The sequence below is a fragment of the Chelonoidis abingdonii genome, chromosome 8, assembly GCF_003597395.2.
Source record: "Chelonoidis abingdonii isolate Lonesome George chromosome 8, CheloAbing_2.0, whole genome shotgun sequence".
Taxonomy (NCBI): Eukaryota; Metazoa; Chordata; order Testudines; family Testudinidae; genus Chelonoidis; species Chelonoidis abingdonii.
In genome coordinates this window covers 100,855,186-100,875,346 of record NC_133776.1, presented here as the reverse complement: position 1 = coordinate 100,875,346, position 20,161 = coordinate 100,855,186, and the positions used below count along the sequence as shown (strand labels likewise).

Genomic DNA, 20,161 nt, shown 5'->3' with positions numbered 1-20,161 from the left:
AAGGCAGCATGAATTAATATTTATCAATTGTGGTTGAACAGTAACTTTAATGCATGTGTACATATACACTGATGTTTTAGAGCCAGACTTTGTATCTCTGGTAAGGTTGCTTTCCAATTTATACATTCTATTTTTTCTCTCTTGTGCTATGAAAGTTTCTGAAAATGGATAGGCAGACTAAAACCAAACTTAATTCCACCCAGAATTGCAGCTTCTGCTGGGTAACTTGCATCAAGATGACAGGTAGAAAGTGTTTAGGACAGAGAAAGTTAAGCAAGCAAGCAACCTAACTCTTGTATTCTGTTGAGCAGATACTTTCTGTTGTACCCACGTACATGGCTATAGCCATCACTTCAGTGGGACCAGAAAGCAGAGGGATGTAAGGTGGGGTAGGAGACAGGGGAAATGGAAAATAAGGCATCTGGGGGTGGCATCTAAGCAACCTTTCCTCTTCAATGTTGAAAACAATCTATATAAGTGACTTCAGGTATGTCTGACCTTTTGTAGGAAGGTAACATTTTTGACCCTGGTCATGTACCCAGTGGTTCTTTGCCACTTTTTTTTTTAAACTAGGAACTGTTCTTCAGTGTAGATATTGTCTCCTTGATTATGTACATATTGTCAACAAAATCCTATTTTTAAAAGCCTATTTTCCTCATTCCTGAAACAACCTAACCTGGTTGACTTGTTGGAGTGCATTTCATGCATTCTTAGTAACAAGCTGAAGGAAACGCCTAGTTCAGTCACAGCTAGGGGGTTCATGCACACTCCCTGGATTCTTCTGCAAAGCTGACACGTCCATGCTGGGAAAGGATCACAGACGCCACTGCATACTACAGCATGACTGTTCAGAGTGTGGATAGTCTCCCAGTGTGGCTCAATTGAAGGCAGTAAAAATAAGGTAAGAGAATCTTTTTGTATCAGTACTCTTACAGTAACTTCTCCACATGTATTTGGAAAAGGGCGAGACTTTCACTGAGCTGTTTGTATGCTGCTTGGAAAAACGGTGAGAGAGAATTTTTTTCCCAGGCAGTTCTGGATCTCTGGGCAGCAGGGAACAGAGGGCAAAGTTTTTCCATGAGACACTGTCTGTTGGAAAACCAGTACAGAGTCTTGTCATCTGCAGCAACTCTAAACATTCGGATTCCCTGGGACTTGCTAGCTACGCACCTTGGCTCTCAAAGAGCAAATGAACTTTATACAACCAGAAGGTGGGAATGGACAATGGGATGGATCACTTGATGATTACCTGTTCATTCCTTCTGGGGCACCTGCACTGGCCACTGTTGGAAGACAGGACACTGGGCTAGATGGACCTTTGGTCTGACTCAGTATGGCCGTTCTTATGTTCTTACCTGCACCAAGTCTCAGTATAGTTGGGGGAGACTCTCTGGGGATACATTTTTGAGGCAGTCAGTCTGTCCTTGTATTTCAATAAGAGGTTGTTTAAAAAAAAAAAATCTTAAATCCTACCCTGTTTGTACTCTTCCACCCTGAATCAATACATTCCTCTTAAACGCATTTTGACAGTAGTTTGTGGTAGGCAAGTGAACTAGTGGCTTCCAGCTCTGTGACCGTTTGCCCTGGAAGCAATGTATGCTACCTCTTTGTAGTCTTCCTGCTGGAGATGGGGGAGTGGAAAGTTAAGATTGGGGTGGTTAACATACCACCCAAATCTTGGCCCTGCCTTTATACTGTCAACCTCCCTATCACCCAAACCTTGTCCAAATGATTCATTCTAGGGGATGGGTAGACAGAAATGACCTCAGTCATGATTCTATTGCCATAAGTTGGCTTCAAACAATATTTCATGGTTTTAGGTGCACAGATACCATGGGTATGAGCATGGTATGGAAAACTAGATAGATACTGATTATTTTCTCATAGTACTTTGTTGTATCTTGTCTAGTGCTGTAACTACGCAGCCCTTTTCACTAAGTGAGAGGAGCTGAAGATGACTGAGCACTCTACTGGAAAAAAAAACCCTGCCTCCGGATGCAATTTAAAGTCTTGAATAGCTTGAGGATGGTTAACTAGGGTGGATCTAGGGACATTATCAGTGACTTGTAATGAGAGAAGTAGTTCTTTGGCCTGGAAATTGAGTGCTTGACTTTACAATCTTAATGAATTTTTAATGTGTAATCTCAACAGGGAGGAAATCTTGGTATTTAAAAACAGGTGTTTTTAAAAGAGCATTCATTAGGGAGAGTTCAATCACAGGGTGCTTGCCATCCCTCTAAAAGTGAGGCATGGGATAGATTTGACTCCTGCAAGTGCTCTGGCAGCAAGTGATCCTGAGCATAATCCCTTCCACTAGCCTGAAAAAATCTCCTATGGACTCAGATGTAGAGAGACCCACTTAATGATTCGTACTAGAATTTACATGATGCTGAAGGCCTGAGATTTCCCAAAGCAAAAGCCACTATTTCTTCACTAAGGTAAATCAGCTGTGCTGTTTGATGCAGAATATGAACAATGACAGTGGAAAATCAAGTAGGAATATTGTGCTTTTCTGGTGTTGGAGTCCAAGCTCTAAGGCCTCCTCTTTGAACCTTCCATTTATTAATTTCTGTGATAGCACTAGAGGCCCCAATCATGAAGCAGGACCCCTTTGTACTAGGAAATGTGTATAAACATAAGACCTCAAATTTTTTTAATTGCACCTAACTTTTAGTCTACTCTTTTTATGTCTGCTTTTAACTTCCAGCCATTTGATTTCATTACATCTTTCTGCTAGAGGTAAAGATCTGAAGTGCTCGGATCAGAAATGTAATTCCCACGTAGGTATGTAAAGACTGTGATCAAGTCACCTCTTCAGCTTTCTCCTGGATAAGATAAATACTGAGCTGCTTTAGTCTCTCACAGTAAGGCAGGTTTTCCAGACCTCATTACTGAATCTTTTCTAAACTCTTTCCAATTTATGAATATACTTTTTAAAGTGTGGACACCAGAATTGGGGACACTATTCTGCTGAAGATTGCACCTATGCTGTATAGAGAGGTAATACCATCTCTCTACTGCCACTGTATATTCCTCTGCTTATACATTCATAGATCTTAGGTTTCAGAGTAGCAGCCGTGTTAGTCTGTATCCATGAAAAGAACAGGAGTACTTGTGACATGTTAGAGACTAACAAATTTATGCTCAAATAAATGTTAGTGTCTAAGATGCCACAAGTACTCCTGTTCTGTTTCATAGATCTTAGCTTTCTTAACTGCAGCATCATACTAGGAGCTCAAGTTGAGTTGGTTATTCACCAGACTCCAAGTCTCTTCAGCGTCACTTTCCAAAATGCAGTCCCTCTGCTAATGATTCACATTTAAACTGATGGCAAATTTCATCAGTGCTTACACCTATCCAACAAAAGATTTGTTTAAAATGAGTTAGGGAAATGCTGGTCTCAGTGCGCCTAGTATGAATAAATGCACTCCTAGCAGTCCCTTGGAAAGTCCATTATATGACAATCAAAGGATTTCTCATATGGCTATTTATACATAGCCTGCCTTGAACAAGGAAAAGCTTACCTAGATAGGGGCAATCATTTGTGTGTGGCAAGATGTGATTTAATCCTGAGTCAGGATTTGAAAGTTTTTTGGAATTCCCTGACTTGAATATCTGAGCTGGGCCAAGGCTTGTTTCTCCTGCCCCGCGAAATGAAATATAAATTAAAATATACAGAGCATCATCTGTTTGTGTTTGGTTCGTCACGTGATAGCCTAACCTGAATGTGTAAGGAACTACGTGTCTAAGCTCCACTGAAGTAAGTGTCATAAGAGAACATGGTACAGGGTTTTCCTTTCCCTCTCTGATATAACATTCTTATGTTGACGGTAGCAAGACTCTGGAGCCAGAGCCATGCTCTGAGATCTGTTCCTTAAAGGATCTCAAAGCATTTCCCAGACATTAGTGAATCAATCTTAATACCTCAGAACAGAGTTGGTCAAAAAATTCATCACCACTTTCATTGCAAAATGTTGTTAGTCAGATTCAAGGTGTTCTGTGAGAATGTGTTAACTTTGACAACATTTGAGGAGAAAATTCAAAGTGGAGTATTTAGACATTTCATTTTGACTTCAAAAAATTTTTAAACTTTGTAAAATGAAGTTTCAACCTTATTGGCTGAAGTGTTTTGACAAGGTCATTTTGATGTTCCTAAATCACATTATTTTCATCCCAAATCAGGACAAAGTCAAATCTTGAAATATTCCACAAAATAAATTCTAAAAAATTTCAGAATGTCTAAATTTCCTGGGGGACAGAAATTCCATTTGCTCACAAGCTCTGTGAGCTAAGAGAAGGTGGTCTCCCATTTTATTAATGGAATAAATGAAGCTCAGAGAGTTGAACTGACTTGCTCCAAGGTCACACAATAAGTCAGTATTGCCAACCCTTGTGATTTCAGCCGGAACTGGAAGTTGTCTTGCCACGACTGTGAGAAGCTTCAGCCCTGCCTCGAGGGAAAACTTTTTCTGAGTAGTTGCCTTCCGTACCTGCCCACCTTCTGGGGAAGAGTTGCCAACCAGGACTGATGTAGGAATTAAGACAAAATTTAAGTCTCTCAATTTAGGGACCAATTATGGGGGGTTTTGTTGTTTTTTGGAAGTCTGACATTTTTGAATTTGTAGCATAGAACTTTTGAGCTCAATTATTGCATCCATGCAGCTTACCTTGACCTCTCTGGGAACTATATGCATGCAACAGGCAATACTGGGACCCCCGCAGTTCTGATTCCCAGGTTCCCATGCTAAACACTAGACCATCCCATCTCCTATAGAGCTTACAAAGAATAGCTGCTGTACTACAGTTTGTCCAGTGGTACTAGAGAACAATAACTGATGCCAAGCAGGCACTTGTCAGCACTGGTTTTAAATGATAGAAAATGAGTTGAGTGCACCAAGCAAACAAATTTAACTTGCAGCTGTTCAGAGACTATAGACACGTGGTCATAAATCTAGGGCTTCTGCAAATACTTCTGACGCTAGTATGGCATAGCTATTACCTTGTATCCATCTATGTGCTTGTGTGCAAGCAATATTTTTATTATATAAGCTTGAAAGGGCTATTTTAAGCCAACATTGGAGTGTGTTGGGGATCCCTGAAGTGCACACTCTGATCCTCAGGATAAATATTAATTTAATATTAAGGGTAACAGTCGAGTAACTTCCATAATGGTTCTGTGGCACCACCATGAGACAGCATAGAGTACACTGCCTGAGAGACGGGCACAGTGGTTGCTGACTAAGACCATCTTAATACTATTTCTGCCAGCTTGGCCAGATGGACACCATTCCTTCCTAGAGCTAATGCCAACAGACCATCAGGCTCCAATTTTGTGACTTGGATAATACCAGGCAGGACAGGTGGAGTCTAGGCACAGTGCCTTCCAAAAGAGGACTGCTTAGTGAGTGAACAGCTTGTGTCACTGGTTCCCTGCCACCCCACCCTTTCTTTCTGCCTTATTTGGGAGCTCCAGCCATTGATCCTATACATGCACAGAAACTATGTAGCAGAGATAAATTTATCCATCCTCATACCACCTTTTCCACCTATAGATTATACAATCATGTACACACAGGGTTTATAGGTCCTTGTGCAAATTGGTGGGAAAAGGGAGAGTGCAGCAAGCAGGAGCCCAGATATAGGATCTGACTCCACTTCTACTGAAAGCGGTCCTTCAAGTCGTACTAGCTTCAGTGGGGAGATGATCAAACCCAACATTGGCAATACAACTTTGGTTCAAAAGTCCTTGTTTTTGTTCATAGGCACTGCTAGTTACTGAAGATGGAAGCAGAAAGGAAAAACTCTCCAACACTGAGTAAAAGCAAACAGCCTGTGAAAACAGAATGGGGGTCTCAAAGTGTTGTATTTACTTACTTTCAAGGGGATCTTAACAGTGTGATAGATGAACACTTTTCTAGAGCGTTAAGCAATGCCAAGAACCCACAAGATCTGAGCACAAAGCACAAGAGTAAGGATGTTACCCTGAAGAATGGTGAGCAGTTTTCCATCAGTGTGTGTTTCAATGCAATGCTGCTGTTTAACTCACTAGAGAGTTATGCTGGGACATTTAGACACTGAGGGCCAAATTATCAAATTACTTCTATGTAGGCCCATTTTCACAAAGGAGTCCAAATTCTGATCAAGAGTGAAATCATTCTTTCAAAGCCCTGATCTTGTACCTAGGATTTCATGGGTAAGCCATTGGGCCCGCCTGTGTGGATCTCCAGTGAATCTCTGCATGGGTCCAAGGGCAGGATCAGGGCTCTACTTTATGAAGAAAGTCTCCACCTGTCTCCGATGTAGGACATCATTTTAGATCATTTTTTTAAATTAAACTGAAGAGAGTTTGTCTTGCCATGACACAAGAAGCTCCAGCCCTCCACCCAAATTTCTGCTCTCTCTGCAGGGAAACCTCCTCTGATTGGCTACTCTTCCCCAGGAGGTGGGCAGGTAGGGAAGGCAGTTAATCAGGGCTGCTGCAGAATTTAAGACCAAAAAATTCAGACATATCGAGGAACCCTATGCCACCCACCCCTCAGAAAAAATGCATGAGATGTTTCACAGTCACAGAGATGGTAGTGACTTTCTAGGTTAGTCTATTTTAGTGTAGATTTGTTTTTTAAAAACTAGTATTGTACTAAATAAGTCAATTATTGTAAGAGTTTCCTTTTATGTAATCTAGATTAAATTTTGCAGCCTTTACTTAGATAAAAATTCCCATAAAAGTTAGTTGGAATTTGTCTTGGAAAAGTAAATAAGAACTTCAATAAAGCTTCCAACACTCTTTTCTTTAAAACTAGATAGCCACATGTCTCCCCATCAGTGGAATTTCTCTTCTCATTGGACCAAGTCATATCAATCATCTCCTGCTACAAACACATCGAATTCTGATCTGAATTTGTCGGCTGCTGCTACAGATCACCATCAGGCATCAGTTCTGCGGAATCCTCCTATTCAGCCTGCAGAGTTGTGGCACTTCCCTTCGATAGCTAATCCACATCTTACTGATTCAGGATATCCTCGCTCCTTGCCTGACCCTCATATGGTGCAGGGACCAATGTCTGATGGGAAATACGGTTCTCTTCTTGATTTTCTGCAACAGGAAAGGTGCCCAGCATCTAGCCAGGAATCTATCGTGAAGCAAAACTCTAACTCAGCCTGTATTACTGGATCAGCTAGGTTACAAAATATGAGTCAAAGTTTAACTCCTGGGGAAGGTAAGAAAATATTTACTATTCCTTTTACTGTGATTTGCCTTTATAAATGAAAAATAAAAATCTATGCCTGAAGGTGGTAAAAGCACTCATTCAGTCTAGCTCCTCTTCAATCCAGTTTATTCTGTAGCCTGATCAAATAATGAAACTATAAACCTATCATACACTTATTGATTTTCACAGGTACTTTTAAAAAAGTGGGCTATACAGAAGTTTCTCTTTCATTACAGGACTGACTTGATTTGCAAGCGAGATATACATCTTCAGTTGACCCTTTACATAGAAACCACATAATTCTACTCATCAATATAACCAAACAGCAGAAAGCCTTATACATAGCAACTACTTTTAAGCCATACGATACGATAGCATACGTACAACACTTACAGAGAGAGCTGAATACACAGTGAGCAGAGCACTCCTGAAGGCCACGAGTTAGCTGACACCAGTTCAGGAAGCCAAAAACCAGGGAACTAGACTGGAACTTTTATACCTAATCTTGATGTGATATATTGGACCATAACAAGATTAATACCGGTCTCTTAATCGTATCTGCCATTCTGGATCTCTGTAAATTATGCACTTAATCACTAAACATCAATTATTTCTTAAACTGCATTAATGCATAGGAATTAACTGCCTAGTTACCAAATTGCCAGAACTCCCTTATCGCAGAATTACTTTTATAATTCTGTGATGTATTGTACCACTGTGGTCACTTCTCTCTCTCTCTCTGTCTCTCTCAGAATAAGAGTGCAGAATTAATGACCTGGGCTTAACTTCTTGGGCCTGCTAACTTCTAAATAAAACTCAGCCCTTTAGCATAACTACTTCCACAAAGTCTCATACTAATAAAATCAGCCTTTAACCCCAGCAAAGCCTAATAACCCCATTACTTGTGTTCTCCGACTTGCCCCCTTATGTTTAGCACAATAAGCAATACACAATCAATATCAAACCCCAATAATGTCCCTTTTATACCAACCTAAAATGATACACGAGACAAGGTCATAAGTTAACAATTCAGAGCCCTTGGCTGGAAGTATTTTCAACAGAGCATCAGTGATATGTACTGTAGTACTTGGGAATTGTGTGTTGGCTGCATAGTGTAGCACCATAATTGTTTCCTCTCTAGTTTCTTGCACAGCTCTTTCCCCTCTGTGTTATGTTGAGGAGACGCCAAATATGTAAGTAAGCGACAATATATTCAGAACACACACAAATGATTGAGCGCCCCTACCTCTTATATATCACTTTTCAGCAGTAGATTTCAAAGTGGGTAACAAACAGCTGGGTGTGTGCTGGAAGCTCAGAGTATGGCTATAAATGGAGTAGAATGTTTAGATATTATTTGAGCAATCTGACTATTGTGTAGGCATTAATTATACCCCATATGTAGAAACAAACCACAGCACCCATAAAAAAAAATGTCCATGTGCCTAAGAGTTTTTTTCCCCTACCCATTACAATAATAATTGGGCTAAAAAGCTGGTCCTTGAGCCATGCTGGTCTCCCAGTTAGACTCAGGAAACAGCACTAATATTCACTTCAAACACTACTGAATAAATATTTAACATGATGTTCAGTAGATTCTCTAGACAGGGTGTAATTCACGCTATGGCTATCCCTGTTCCTTTCCAAAAGGGATTAAAGTAGGCCAGGGGTTAAGACACTAGGATTTGGAAGACCTGGGTTCAAGCCCCTGCTCTGCCACAGCTTCCTGTGTGACCTTGGACAAGTCACTTAGGGAACAGAGGAACAGGGAGGTGATCTGTAAAATGGGGTTGATACACTGCTATGCTCCCAGAGCTGAAATGAGGATAAATACATTAAAGACTGTGAGACACTCCAATACTACGGTGATGGGGGGCAGAAATGTATGACAGAACAGCTTCAGACAAACTCAGTCACCAGGGAAATCTGGTGGTTAGTTATTTGTAACATGGTTGCACCCATAGGTGATCCCATTTGGATAGGCACCAGTCACTGAACAAAAAGATGGTCTCTGCCCTAAAGAGCTTCATGACCAAAATTTACACCTTTCAGGGACCCATGAGAGAGGAGTTTAGTCCATTTCCCTGATGCCCACATCACAAAGTCAGCCACTGCAGTTGGGACTAATTGGCACCATTATTAGTCTCAGACCCACCTAGGACTGAACAGATGTGGACATTGAAGCTCTCCCCTCAATGTCCCTCCAGGCTGGGTTGGACTCACTGGTGGGGATGCTGGCACTGCTGCTGCCTATGCTATCCCTGTTCTCTGGGAGAACACAGGACTTCTCTAACCAGGGCTGTCAATCTGGCCCCTTCTCCCCATTAATTTCACAAGAAAATGGTTTTTAAAACTCCTTAAAGAGACACTTGGGAATGTGTAGCACATCTGCTATGGGCCAGACAGCTGAATGTCCACAGCAGGAGGGGCAATGATATATTAACAAAGCAATTCAGAGTAGGTGGTGTTTTAGAAACTATCCAGCCATGAATATAAACAGGTGAACACTCAGCCTCCTGTCTGCCTGGACAGGCTGCCATCCCATCTCTGCAAGGGCTTCCATCATTACTCACATTAGTGGAGCTGAAAAGGAGAGAGGAGATTCTCAAGTCAGACTGCAGAGTGTGTCTTTGTTCTCAGACCCCATATGGAGAATGCAGTGTGTATTTCTGAAACAGAAATTTTTTGCTTTAGGTCCATTAATAGATGGACTTAGCTTTGTGTTTACATTGCACATATATTTCCTAGATTTCTCCTTGCAGGGTGTAGTGTTTGCCATTGTTAATATTTGCAAACACTAAGTGATGTTCTTACTACATTAACAATGTGCTCTGGATTTATAGGCTTCTAATTAAGGCCTGGCAGTGTGGGTCTGAGTATTAAAGCATATGGAACTCACTCCTACACTAGCAGGAAGCATTTCATGTAGGCTGGGTGAGGGAGCATAGGGTCAGGACAGAGAAGCAATAATGCTAACACCAGAGTTGGTTGAAACTTTAAAAAATTCAAAATGTCAGGGAAAAACTGTTGGGGGAGGGGGGAAAAGGTTGCCATTCTCCAACTCCTGTCTTCCCTTTGAGGATCTCAGGAGGCTTTAATATGTCTGAAAAGCTCTAACAGCCCTGTGACACACCACTATGCATACAGGCAATCTACAGCACAGAAAAAGTTACATGCTCAAGTTCACACAGAGAGTCATTATAGCCACTCCCCTTGCAGTCTATCATCAGGCCCTAGGAATTCTGATTTCTAGTTCTTGGCTCTAACCAAGAGAGGATACTTCTCAATGCACTAGGGACTGTTTTCTAGACCTGCTGATATTTACATTTATAAAAGCACAGAATGCTGTGCAATGGTCCTGCAACACCTGTGCCAAAAGCTGGGTTGCAAAAGCAAAATGTTTCATGTAAGAACTACTGCCTGTGTATTCTACTTTTAGTGTTGTACCACTACAACTTATCATGTTTTTTTCCCCTTAAAATTAAGAAAGGAAAACCAGCTCCTATCAAAGCCCAGGAAACCCCAGCATCACTCCTGCCAGTTCAGGTAGGTAATGGGACCAGCAGTTACAGTAAAACAGTGTAAATGAAATTGGAATGAGCTCTTGTAATCTTCAACAAGGTGTAGTTCCAGGTGTGTTACATACTTCTAAGAATAGTCATGTTTCTTTGTGGAGATGGTGGTTTGCTCTGCTAGTTGGGACACTTCATAGCTGTTTCTCTCATCTGTCTACCTCTGGGTTAGATTTACTTTCATCCTACACAACTCTAGTACGATCTCCTTGTTTTAGTAGAGATGGTAGAACCACCACACCCTGCAGCAGCAGTTACAATATTAGTGCTAGCAGAGCAATAACCCCAGATCCTTCAGGCTTCCACTGTTATTGCCAGTATCTCACCTTAGCTCTTTGTCCCACATTTGGGAGGTTGCTCTGGTCACATGGCTTCTTTATACTTTCAGTGATGTGATTTATCTCAGAACTAAAATAGCCCCAATGAAATGACCACCAGGTGCCAAAAAAGAAAATTTCTTTAAAACCTTTTAAGAATTCATGTAGGCTCGTGCTGTACTGACTACTTTCATATTGCTGTATTTTTCAGGTATCCAGTCTCAGGCTAGAAGACGAGACTTATACTTTTAGCCAATGGACATTTCTGCTTTATTCCTGGAGAGTTCTTTCTGTGAACTTTTATAATTCACAGTTGTGAATCAGGAGGAAATAGACCACAGCCATTCTGTGTTTTTTCCAATCAGCCAGTTGCATGACTACACATGCTAATATACTATTTTGTAAATGAGAGTGATTTACTTCTAAGTAAATAACTTCCAGCCTGTGTGATTCTACCATAATAGTTTGCCTTGTATGAATGAAATATATTTGACTAGAGAAGCATTGCCCTTGGGCCCTCTAAAGACTCCTAGCACTTTAAAATCCCCCTACAACCCTTTGTTTTCCATCCTTTGGAAAGAATTACCATTATGGGGGGATGCATGCAATGCCACAAGCTTTCATGTCCTCACACTGGCAAGTTCCCTTACTTGGCAGCTGGATTTGAACTTGTTTAAAATAGCTCAATTGAGTCTGTTTACAGGAGGACTGAACATGAGAAACAAACCAACATAGCCAAGTTCATTTCTCCCCCCTGTCTTTAGAGATTTGGAAACATTAGGGATCCAATACTTAGATTCATGCTTTCAATTCCCATTGGCATCCACTGGAGATTCAAGGCTATACAGAGGCAATGCAGGATTAGCAGGATCACATCCCCCCCACCCCCCATTTACTGCTTAGTTTGTGCTGAGCATGCTCAGTAACACTGCTGAAGCCAGCTGCCCTCACTGTGGCCCCCCCCCCGCCCACTATCAGCAAGGATGGGTCATTTCTGAGGCTATACTTGTCCCTTAGTGACCAATTCCGTCCTTGGTATATCTGTGCAGCTCCTTGGGGCTTCAGTGAAGTAGCACTAGTGGATCTGGTAGGAATTTTGGGTCTTTATTGGGCAAGATGAAAGTGTTCCACAGCGATAGACATTACAGCTGAGGATGGCCTATTAAGTCACTGGCCCAGTCTTCCTGTTGATGACGACTTGTATCCTCCAGCGCTTTGTGGTTTAATTTTAAAGCAACTTAAGTAATATGACTTGTGAGTAATTATTGCTGGGCAGGTGGCAGTACATGGTAATCCTCTGACCTTGGAGGGATCTTCTTTTCACAAGCATGTCCTATTCATGAATTTCCACACACACCCCCGCCCACTCCCCTGTGCTGCCTGCCCAGGAGACATACTGCCTGTTGATATTACACACTGATCATCTCTAACATACATGTCTGCTGCGATTACTGCATGAAAAAATCTCACTGGATCAGTGTTCAAGTTCACATGTGTAACTACTGCAGAAATACTGTACAGGAGCACTTTCTACCCTTTATGGCATGTAGGGCAACTGGTAGTGCTTTCTACTGGCCTCCGAAAGTATTCAAGAAGTAAAGATTCAGACTATCTTTTAATATGTACGTTTTCCTAATTATAGTCATGCCACTAATTTCTCCTATTCATAAGGTATCTTGAGCTGAATAAGCTCAGAGGACAGAGGACTGAAAATATTCAAAAGTTATGTGGACAAAAAGACATGATCCAATACACAGGGCCCCTTGCACACTCCCCTTGGTGAGCAGTTCTCATCAATAATCCCCATCTGCTTCAATAGAACTCATGAGCAACTACTCAGTAGCAGGAATAGGGAGGTCTAACTGACCCACTATTGTTGCTTAAGCTGCTGAATGGTAAGTCATTGTGACTTTTATAAGTTAAGAAGCCCCTCACTTTTGGGCATTTCCTCCCCTTCCCACATATCTACTCTCTGCATTGAAAGATATCCCTCTGGTGCATTAAATGGGTTACTTCTTTCATGTGCCATCTCTACATAACCTATAAGCAAATTTTACACTTGAAAATCTAGAGTTTGCAACTGATAGGCTAGATCCTCAGCTAGTATAAATACGCTGAGCTCCATTTACACTAGATGACAATTGGCCACGGTCTTTAAGGCTTGGTCTACCCACAGTCATACCTATTTAACTAAGGATTTTATTATATATTGATTTAGTTGAGTGTAACGCACAAAAAGTTGTTCATCACTGTTTAATCCTGGTTTATAGCTGATTAGCTTGCACTGATAAGTTTACAAGCCTGAGCTAAAGACCAGTGACCTGTTTTAAACCCATAAGAATTTATACACAAAAGTTGCACCAGTTTGACTGATTTGTTATACCAGTGCCACTGCTCTGCAAAAACAAACACACTGAAAACTAACACTCCATATTTAGTCAGAACTGTTTTTCTTCTTCTGATCCAGCATTAGGTGTAGCTTTCCAATAAGTTTCTTCTTTGATATTACTACTCCGGCCATTCCAGCTCACATTGCAATGAGTCTTTATCATAGCCTTAAAACATATGAATGAAATCTACTCTTACTTCCTGGCTAACACAGGCCATAGAATTCTATCCAGTAATTCCTGCATCAAAGCTGATAGCGCTTCTGGTAGTAACTCAGATGAAATTACAACTTTGAAATTGCAATAGTTAAAATGATTTTCTTTAAAAAACTGAAGATATAAAGATGATAGTATAAAACTGTGAATGTCAAGATTGAAAATTGTAAAAATATAAAAGGTTGTTATATTGCCACTATCCAGCTTTTTACTTGTCACCAAAACGTTTTTTTTAAGGTGTGTATCTTTTACTGGGATGACATGAGGCATGCACCCCCTCTCATATATTATACACATACACACACACCCCATATCATATACCCATCAACATTCCACTCAGAGAATATTTTAAACACATACAAAGCAGTGCACAGCGACATTAGCTTGATTTAGAAAGGGAAGGGAAGTGAAGAGTACCATAGCTATGTGAAAAAACAGAGGGATTTAAGCAGAAAGCAAATTTCCAGGATAGTGGGATTTTATCTTTACTTGTATGTACAAGAACTCTGAGCACGTGTATTTATATCAGTAATGGGTAAGGACTGGTTCCTCTAGGAGAGTTGTCTCCAACCTTGTAAGATCACTTTTTAAATTAAAGTGCAACCCAGAATCTACTTTAAAGAAAATGTAGAAACTACAGTAACCACACAAACACCGTTGCCCTGCCCCTTCTCCAAGGCCTCACCCCACTCATTCCATCCCCCCTCCCTCCATCAGTCGCTTTGCCCAGGCTGGAACAGGATTGGGGTGCACAAGGAAGTGTGGATTCTGCGCGGGGCTCCAGGCTGAGTCCGGGGCAGGAGGGTGGTCAGGGCTGGGCAGGAGGGTGGGGTGCAGGATGGAGTGCAGGGTGCTGGCTCCGGGAGGAGGCTCAGTCAGCAGGTTGGGGTGTAGGGTATGGGGTTGGGGTTGAGGCTCAGTCAGCAGGTTGGGGTGTAGGCTGTGGGAGGGGTTTGGGGTGCAGAAGGGGGTTCTGGGCTGGGGTGAAAGGTTCAGGGTGTGGGCTGCAGCTGGGTGATGCTTACCTCAGGCGGCAGCAGTGAAGTGGGGGTAAGGCAGGCTCCCTGCATGCCCTGACCCCACTCTGTTCCCAGAAGCAGCTGGCATGTTCGGCAGCAGCTCCGGGGGTGGGGGGAGGGGCAGATGGCACCACATGCTGCTCTCACCTACAGGCACTGGCTCTAAAGCTCCCATTGGCTGGGAACAGGGAACTGCAGCCAATGGGAGCTTCGGGGGTGGTACCTGCAGGTGAGGGCAGCATGCAGCGGAGCTGCCTGCCCCACCCCACCCCCAGGAGCCATTGCTGGACATGCTGGCTGCTTCTGGGAGCAGCATGGGGCCAGGACAGGCAGGGAGCCTGCCTTAGCACTGCTGCTCTACAGGACTGTTAGCGACTAATCTCCCCCTTTGGCTGCAGGAGGGTTGGCAACCTTATGATTGACTTGTCAGTCATGGAGCCTCTGACAGTCTCTCTCAGTCTCAGTGATTGCAATCTGCCAGTTGGTGACCAATGTTCCAGGAGGAGGTATTTCTTCCCTTGGCTATCAGGGAGTGGTCAGTACTTCTCCAGATTTGCCCCCATGTTCGCTGGAGGTAGCATGCCTAGTTTTACTCTTCCTCTAAACAATGTTAGAGACACAAGATGGGTGAGAAAATATTGTTTATTAGACCAGCTTCTGTGGGTGAAAGAGAAGCTTTTGAGTTACACAAAAAACTCTTCCACAAGTCTGGGAAAGGTACTCAGCTAAATACAAGGTTAAACAGCATAAGTATTAGCGTAAGTACTTAGCACAGCCTATGCAAACCATCCAAAGTGCAGTGGCCCATTGAACACCACTGTAGACATATGACAAACCAACAGAAGTTGGTCCAATAAAGGATATTACCTCACTCACTTTGCCTCTCTAATATCCTGGGACCCACACAGCTACAATGCCTCTGCATTTCAACAATGTTGGTGGTAGAGTGCATTTTTTGCTGCTCCTTTTGACTTTTCATCCACAGTTGTATTTCTGATTATGCTGATGTACTGTTCCCTCTGGAAAAGATGTCTTCATTCCCATGCACTACATATTCTCTTCCTAACAAAGACCTGGCAAAATATTATATTGCCTTCTGTAATTACCATCTGGTGCTTCCCATGTTTCTGTTCAGTTTCAGCTCCAAATTATTAATCACTATGGTGATGAGAAGAGTACTGAGACATGTCCACTCCTATCTAATAATGGACATCAACCAATGACTTCTGATTTTCTTAAATACTAGTGCAACCTCTCTATTTCCTCTGCAGAAACTGTTTGGTGGGAGTGAGTGGGGAAGTGGGGTCAGAAATGGAAATACTCTCAGGCATTAAAGTCACAGGTAACATCTTGATCAGCACAATCTCAGTAGCAACCTCCCATTTACTAAGAAAGTGACTTTTCCAGGTCAAGTACAGAGGGGTAGCCGTTTGTAGTTGATCTGTGAAAGCAGAGAGAATCCGTGTGTGTGCTATACTGGCTAACAGAGGTTTTGGAGCGTGAGCTTCGTGGGTGAATACCCACTTCCGTCAGACGCAGTTAGTGGACATAACCAGGGGCACGTACTAATATAGCTAGCAACAAGCTAAGATACGAAGGTTAGTTCAGTCAGGAGGGTGAGGCCGCTGTTCTAGTGCAGTAGACGGTGTGAAAACCAAGGGAGGAGAAACGGTTCTGTTAATTGGCAAGCATTCAAGTCTTTGGTTATATCCCGAGCTGATGTGTCAAATTGCATGAGATGAAGCTCGCAGTTTCTTTCATAGTCCTGAGTTCATTTTTTGCTGCAGGATAGCCCACTTAGGTCGGCTAGTGTTGCCGGGAGTTTGCAATGCTCCCTACAGGTTTTGTATATGCCATTCCGATATCTGATTGTGTTCCATTTATCCTCTTTTCCGTTAGTGACTGCTCAAGTTTGGCCGATGTAATTACAGAGGGGCATTGCTGGCATATGATGCGTATATTACAGGTGGAGTGCAGGGTGAGATGACCAGTCGATTGGTGTGGCTCGATCTGTTTAGGTCGTCACTGGATGTGTACTGGTGTAGAATATGTTGGGCAGAGTTGCATGCCGAGGTTTGTTGCATGGATTGGTTCCTGAGCTGGAGTTAATATGGTGCGGTGTGCTTGCTGGTCGAGAATACGTTCAAGGTTTGGCAGTTTCTGTGGGCGAGACTGGCTGCCACCAAGACCTGTGCACAGCTGGCGCGACCTCATTGTCCTCAGGATGCGGTGGTAGATCCCTGATGATGCGTTGGAGGGGTTTTACGGGGGGCTGATGTGATGGCAGTGTAGTCTGTTTGTTTGTTCTGTTCTGGGTTTGCTTGCAGTAGGAGCTTCGGTACACCCGTCTGGCTCTGTGATCGTGTTTCCGTGAATTTCCTCGTGGCGGTAGTTGTAGTTAGAGAATGCTTGGTGGAGATTTTGTAGGTGTTGGGTCTCTGTCTGAGGGTTTAGAGCAGATGCGGTTGTACGTCAGTGCTTGGCTGTAGCAATTGATCGTGTGATTGGCCCGGGATGGAAGCTGGACATGAAAGGGTAGCGTCGGTCGTAGGTTTCGATATAGAAAAAAGTTGTTATGTGACCATCTGTATTTGCACCGGGTGTCTTAGAAGTGGACCTCCCGTGTAGATTGGTCCAGGCGTGAGGTTTGATGTGGGTGAAAAGTTGTTGAAATCGTGTGGAAATTTTTCTAGAGTCTCCTTCCCATCGGTCCAGATGATGCAAGATGTCATCAATGCTTAGCTAGGTAAGAAGAGGGTGTGAGTGGACGAGAGCTGAGAGCCGTTGTTCCAGCTCAGCCATAAAAATATATGCGTATTGTGGCCATGTGGGTGCCATAGCGTGACCACTAGATCCTGGAGTATATATTGTCATCAAACTTGAATATATGTGTGGTGTGAGTATTAAAGCGCACAGAGCTCACAGCCATGCTGATTGTCGCTGTCGGCATCATGCAGGCATAACTGTTTCCTAACAGCTTGTATTTCCATCTGTAGGTGGATGTTTGTGTAGAGAGCCTTACATCCTATGGTGGCCTAGGATGGTGTTTTTGGAGGTGACCAATGCGTTGTGTTTTTCCTCTCTACTGCTAGAACTAGGCCTCACCTCCTAGTGAACTAACCTCGTTATCTCAGCTTGCTTGCTACATATATATACTGCCCCTGGATATTTCACTTACCTCGTCTGACGAAGTGGGTTACTTCACCACAAAGCTCACGCTCCAAACCTTCTGTTACGTCTATAAAGGTGCACAGATTCTCTGCTGCTTTTCCAGGTAGAAATATGCACAAACACACTGATCCAGAAGCAAGCAATTATTGAAGACTGGCATATTTGGTAAAAGTGGGTGAGCGGATTGTCACCATCACCACTCACGTGAGGTATCATGTAAATGTGTGGTCTACGTTACAGGGTTTTATTAAGACTACACTACCAGTGTATGCCTGCTCAATGCTAAGTTGCCATGACACCCGACTTAACTTCACTCCCAACGACGGCAACGGATTAAGGTGTGATGTAGCTTAGGTCAATGCAGCGTCAGTAGTGGACCACTGTACTTAATCAGGAACTGTCAGCTCCCGGGCAGGTGGTGGGCTCTGGATGTCAGTCCCCCCCACACTGACGGTTAATAGTGGAAAGTTCCGGCGAAGAGCAGAGATGTTGACACGCCAAGCAGAAGGAGCTATGTGATCATAACACAACCGATGCCTGTGAATATGTTGACATAACTTAATGCTCAACCTTATTTTGTAAGCGAGACTTGCCCTATAATTACATCCATCTCATGGGATCATATCTTGAAAGATTTATTTCATGAACCTCCACTTGGCCTTCAAGTACACCCCCTACCTCTTCCAAACACATCGAAGCACGCTTCCCCACCAATTCAAAAAGAAGCAGTAGACCAGTGGCGTCTCAACCTTTTTAGCCCAAGATCACTTTTTTCAAAACTAATGGGCACCCAAGATCACCTCCCTTCCCAAACCCAAGTCCTTCCCAAGCCGCCACGATTCAATCCCCCCTCTCTCCCACCTCACTCAATTTTCACTGGCCTGGGGGTTGGGACTTCAGAGCAGGTATGTGGACTCTGGGTTGGGTCTAAGGGATTTGAATATTGCGAGGGGCTTGGCTGAGTTCTAGGAGGGAGGTTTGGGGTGCAGGAGGGGGTGGAGGGGGTGCAAAATCTCAGCGATGAACGTCTTGGGTGCGGAGAGTGCTCCGAACTGGGGCATCAGTGTTGGGGTACAGGAGGATACAGGGGTGGGCAGGTGGTGCAGGCTCTGAGAGGGTCAGGGGGAGCAGATGTTATGGGATGCGGAGAGCGCGTTTGGGTACAGAGCTCCGCGGATGCGAGCTTTGGGCTGCAAGCCTCCCTTAGGAGCAGCACATTACCTCGGTGGCTCCCAGTTTGTGGCAAGGGCAGCGTAGCTAAGGCAGGTCTCTCCCTACCCCCAGCCATTGCTCTCCCGGCCCCTGGGGCAGCGGACGACAGTGGCTCTCGTTGCGTGCGCACTCTCTCAAGCATGGACCCGCAGCTCCGGTCGCAATGGGAACTGTGGGGGCAATGCTGCTGGCAGGCCAGCAGTGCCTTGAGGAGACACCTGCCCCACCCATCCTCCGGGCCGTGCTGGCTGCTTCCGGGAGCAGTTGTGGGGCGAATGGGCAGGCGAATCTGCCTTAGAAGCAGCTACACTGTACCGCTGGAGATCATGATTGACTGGGAGATCCTCTAGGATCAACCAGTTGGTGACCACTGCACTAGATCTTGCCAAAACAGACACAAAACCTGCCGACATATCTCCACTGCTATGATGATCAATACACCTTCCTACCCTGCATCACACCTTTCAAGATCCATGGGTCCTGCACATGCCTATAATATGTGGTGTACCTCATCCAGTGCATCAAATGCCCCAAAATTCTGTAGATGAAATGAGAATCATTATGCGCTCGCTTGAAGCACTCACAGAAAAGTGATGACAAAATTACCATATCACCCCTGGGCAAACACTTTTCACAAAACAAATCACTGCATATCTGACCTCTGTCCTTATCCTCAAAGAACCTGTATGAGATCTTCCAAAGATGATCCTAGGCACTTAATTCATAACTTTGCTAGATACTAAAAATCATGGACTTAGTAATGACACTGGATCAATGGCTCATTACAACAATTTGTAACCTGCCTTTGTGACTGCAGTGGTGTTAGCTGCCCACTTCACCTTGAATGGTCTCTTGTACTGCAACATGTGTTAACTCCTTGTGGTTAACACTCTGTTTCACCTTGCATTTAGCAATGACACAGAATACCTATCCCAGAGCTGAAGAAGAACTTTCTGTGGCTCAAAAGCTTGTCTCTCTCACCAACAAGAATTGGTCCAATGAGATATATTACCTCACCCACCTTGTCTTTCAAATATCCTGGGACCAACACAGATACAA

At 43.4% G+C, this 20,161-nt stretch overlaps 1 protein-coding gene across 3 annotated transcripts; it reads left to right on the top strand.

The window, feature by feature from the left end:
* The first annotated feature begins 20 nt into the window (after positions 1–20).
* VGLL1 (vestigial like family member 1) lies at positions 21–11,550 on the top strand. Of its 3 annotated transcripts, none has more exons than XM_032773189.2 (5): positions 21–901; positions 5,763–5,992; positions 6,801–7,217; positions 10,695–10,754; positions 11,309–11,550. In XM_032773189.2, exons 2-5 carry the CDS (start codon positions 5,782–5,784, stop codon positions 11,347–11,349), a joined length of 729 nt encoding a protein of 242 aa, XP_032629080.1. In that variant the 5' UTR covers positions 21–901; positions 5,763–5,781; the 3' UTR covers positions 11,350–11,550. The 3 variants fall into 3 exon arrangements, with proteins under 3 accessions (XP_032629080.1, XP_032629082.1, XP_074924974.1); XM_075068873.1 differs by lacking the exon at positions 21–901 and adding an exon at positions 4,411–4,530; XM_032773191.2 differs by lacking the exon at positions 10,695–10,754.
* Positions 11,551–20,161: the final 8,611 nt, after the last annotated feature.

Bases quoted from the DNA above. Each gene is read 5' to 3' on its own strand.
- VGLL1 (XM_032773189.2), top strand. From the start codon at position 5,782: ATGGAAGCAGAAAGGAAAAACTCTCCAACACTGAGTAAAAGCAAACAG. The intron at 7,218-10,694 runs GTAAGAAAATAT...CTTAAAATTAAG, and splicing joins AAGTTTAACTCCTGGGGAAG to AAAGGAAAACCAGCTCCTAT. The intron at 10,755-11,308 runs GTAGGTAATGGG...TGTATTTTTCAG, and splicing joins CATCACTCCTGCCAGTTCAG to GTATCCAGTCTCAGGCTAGA.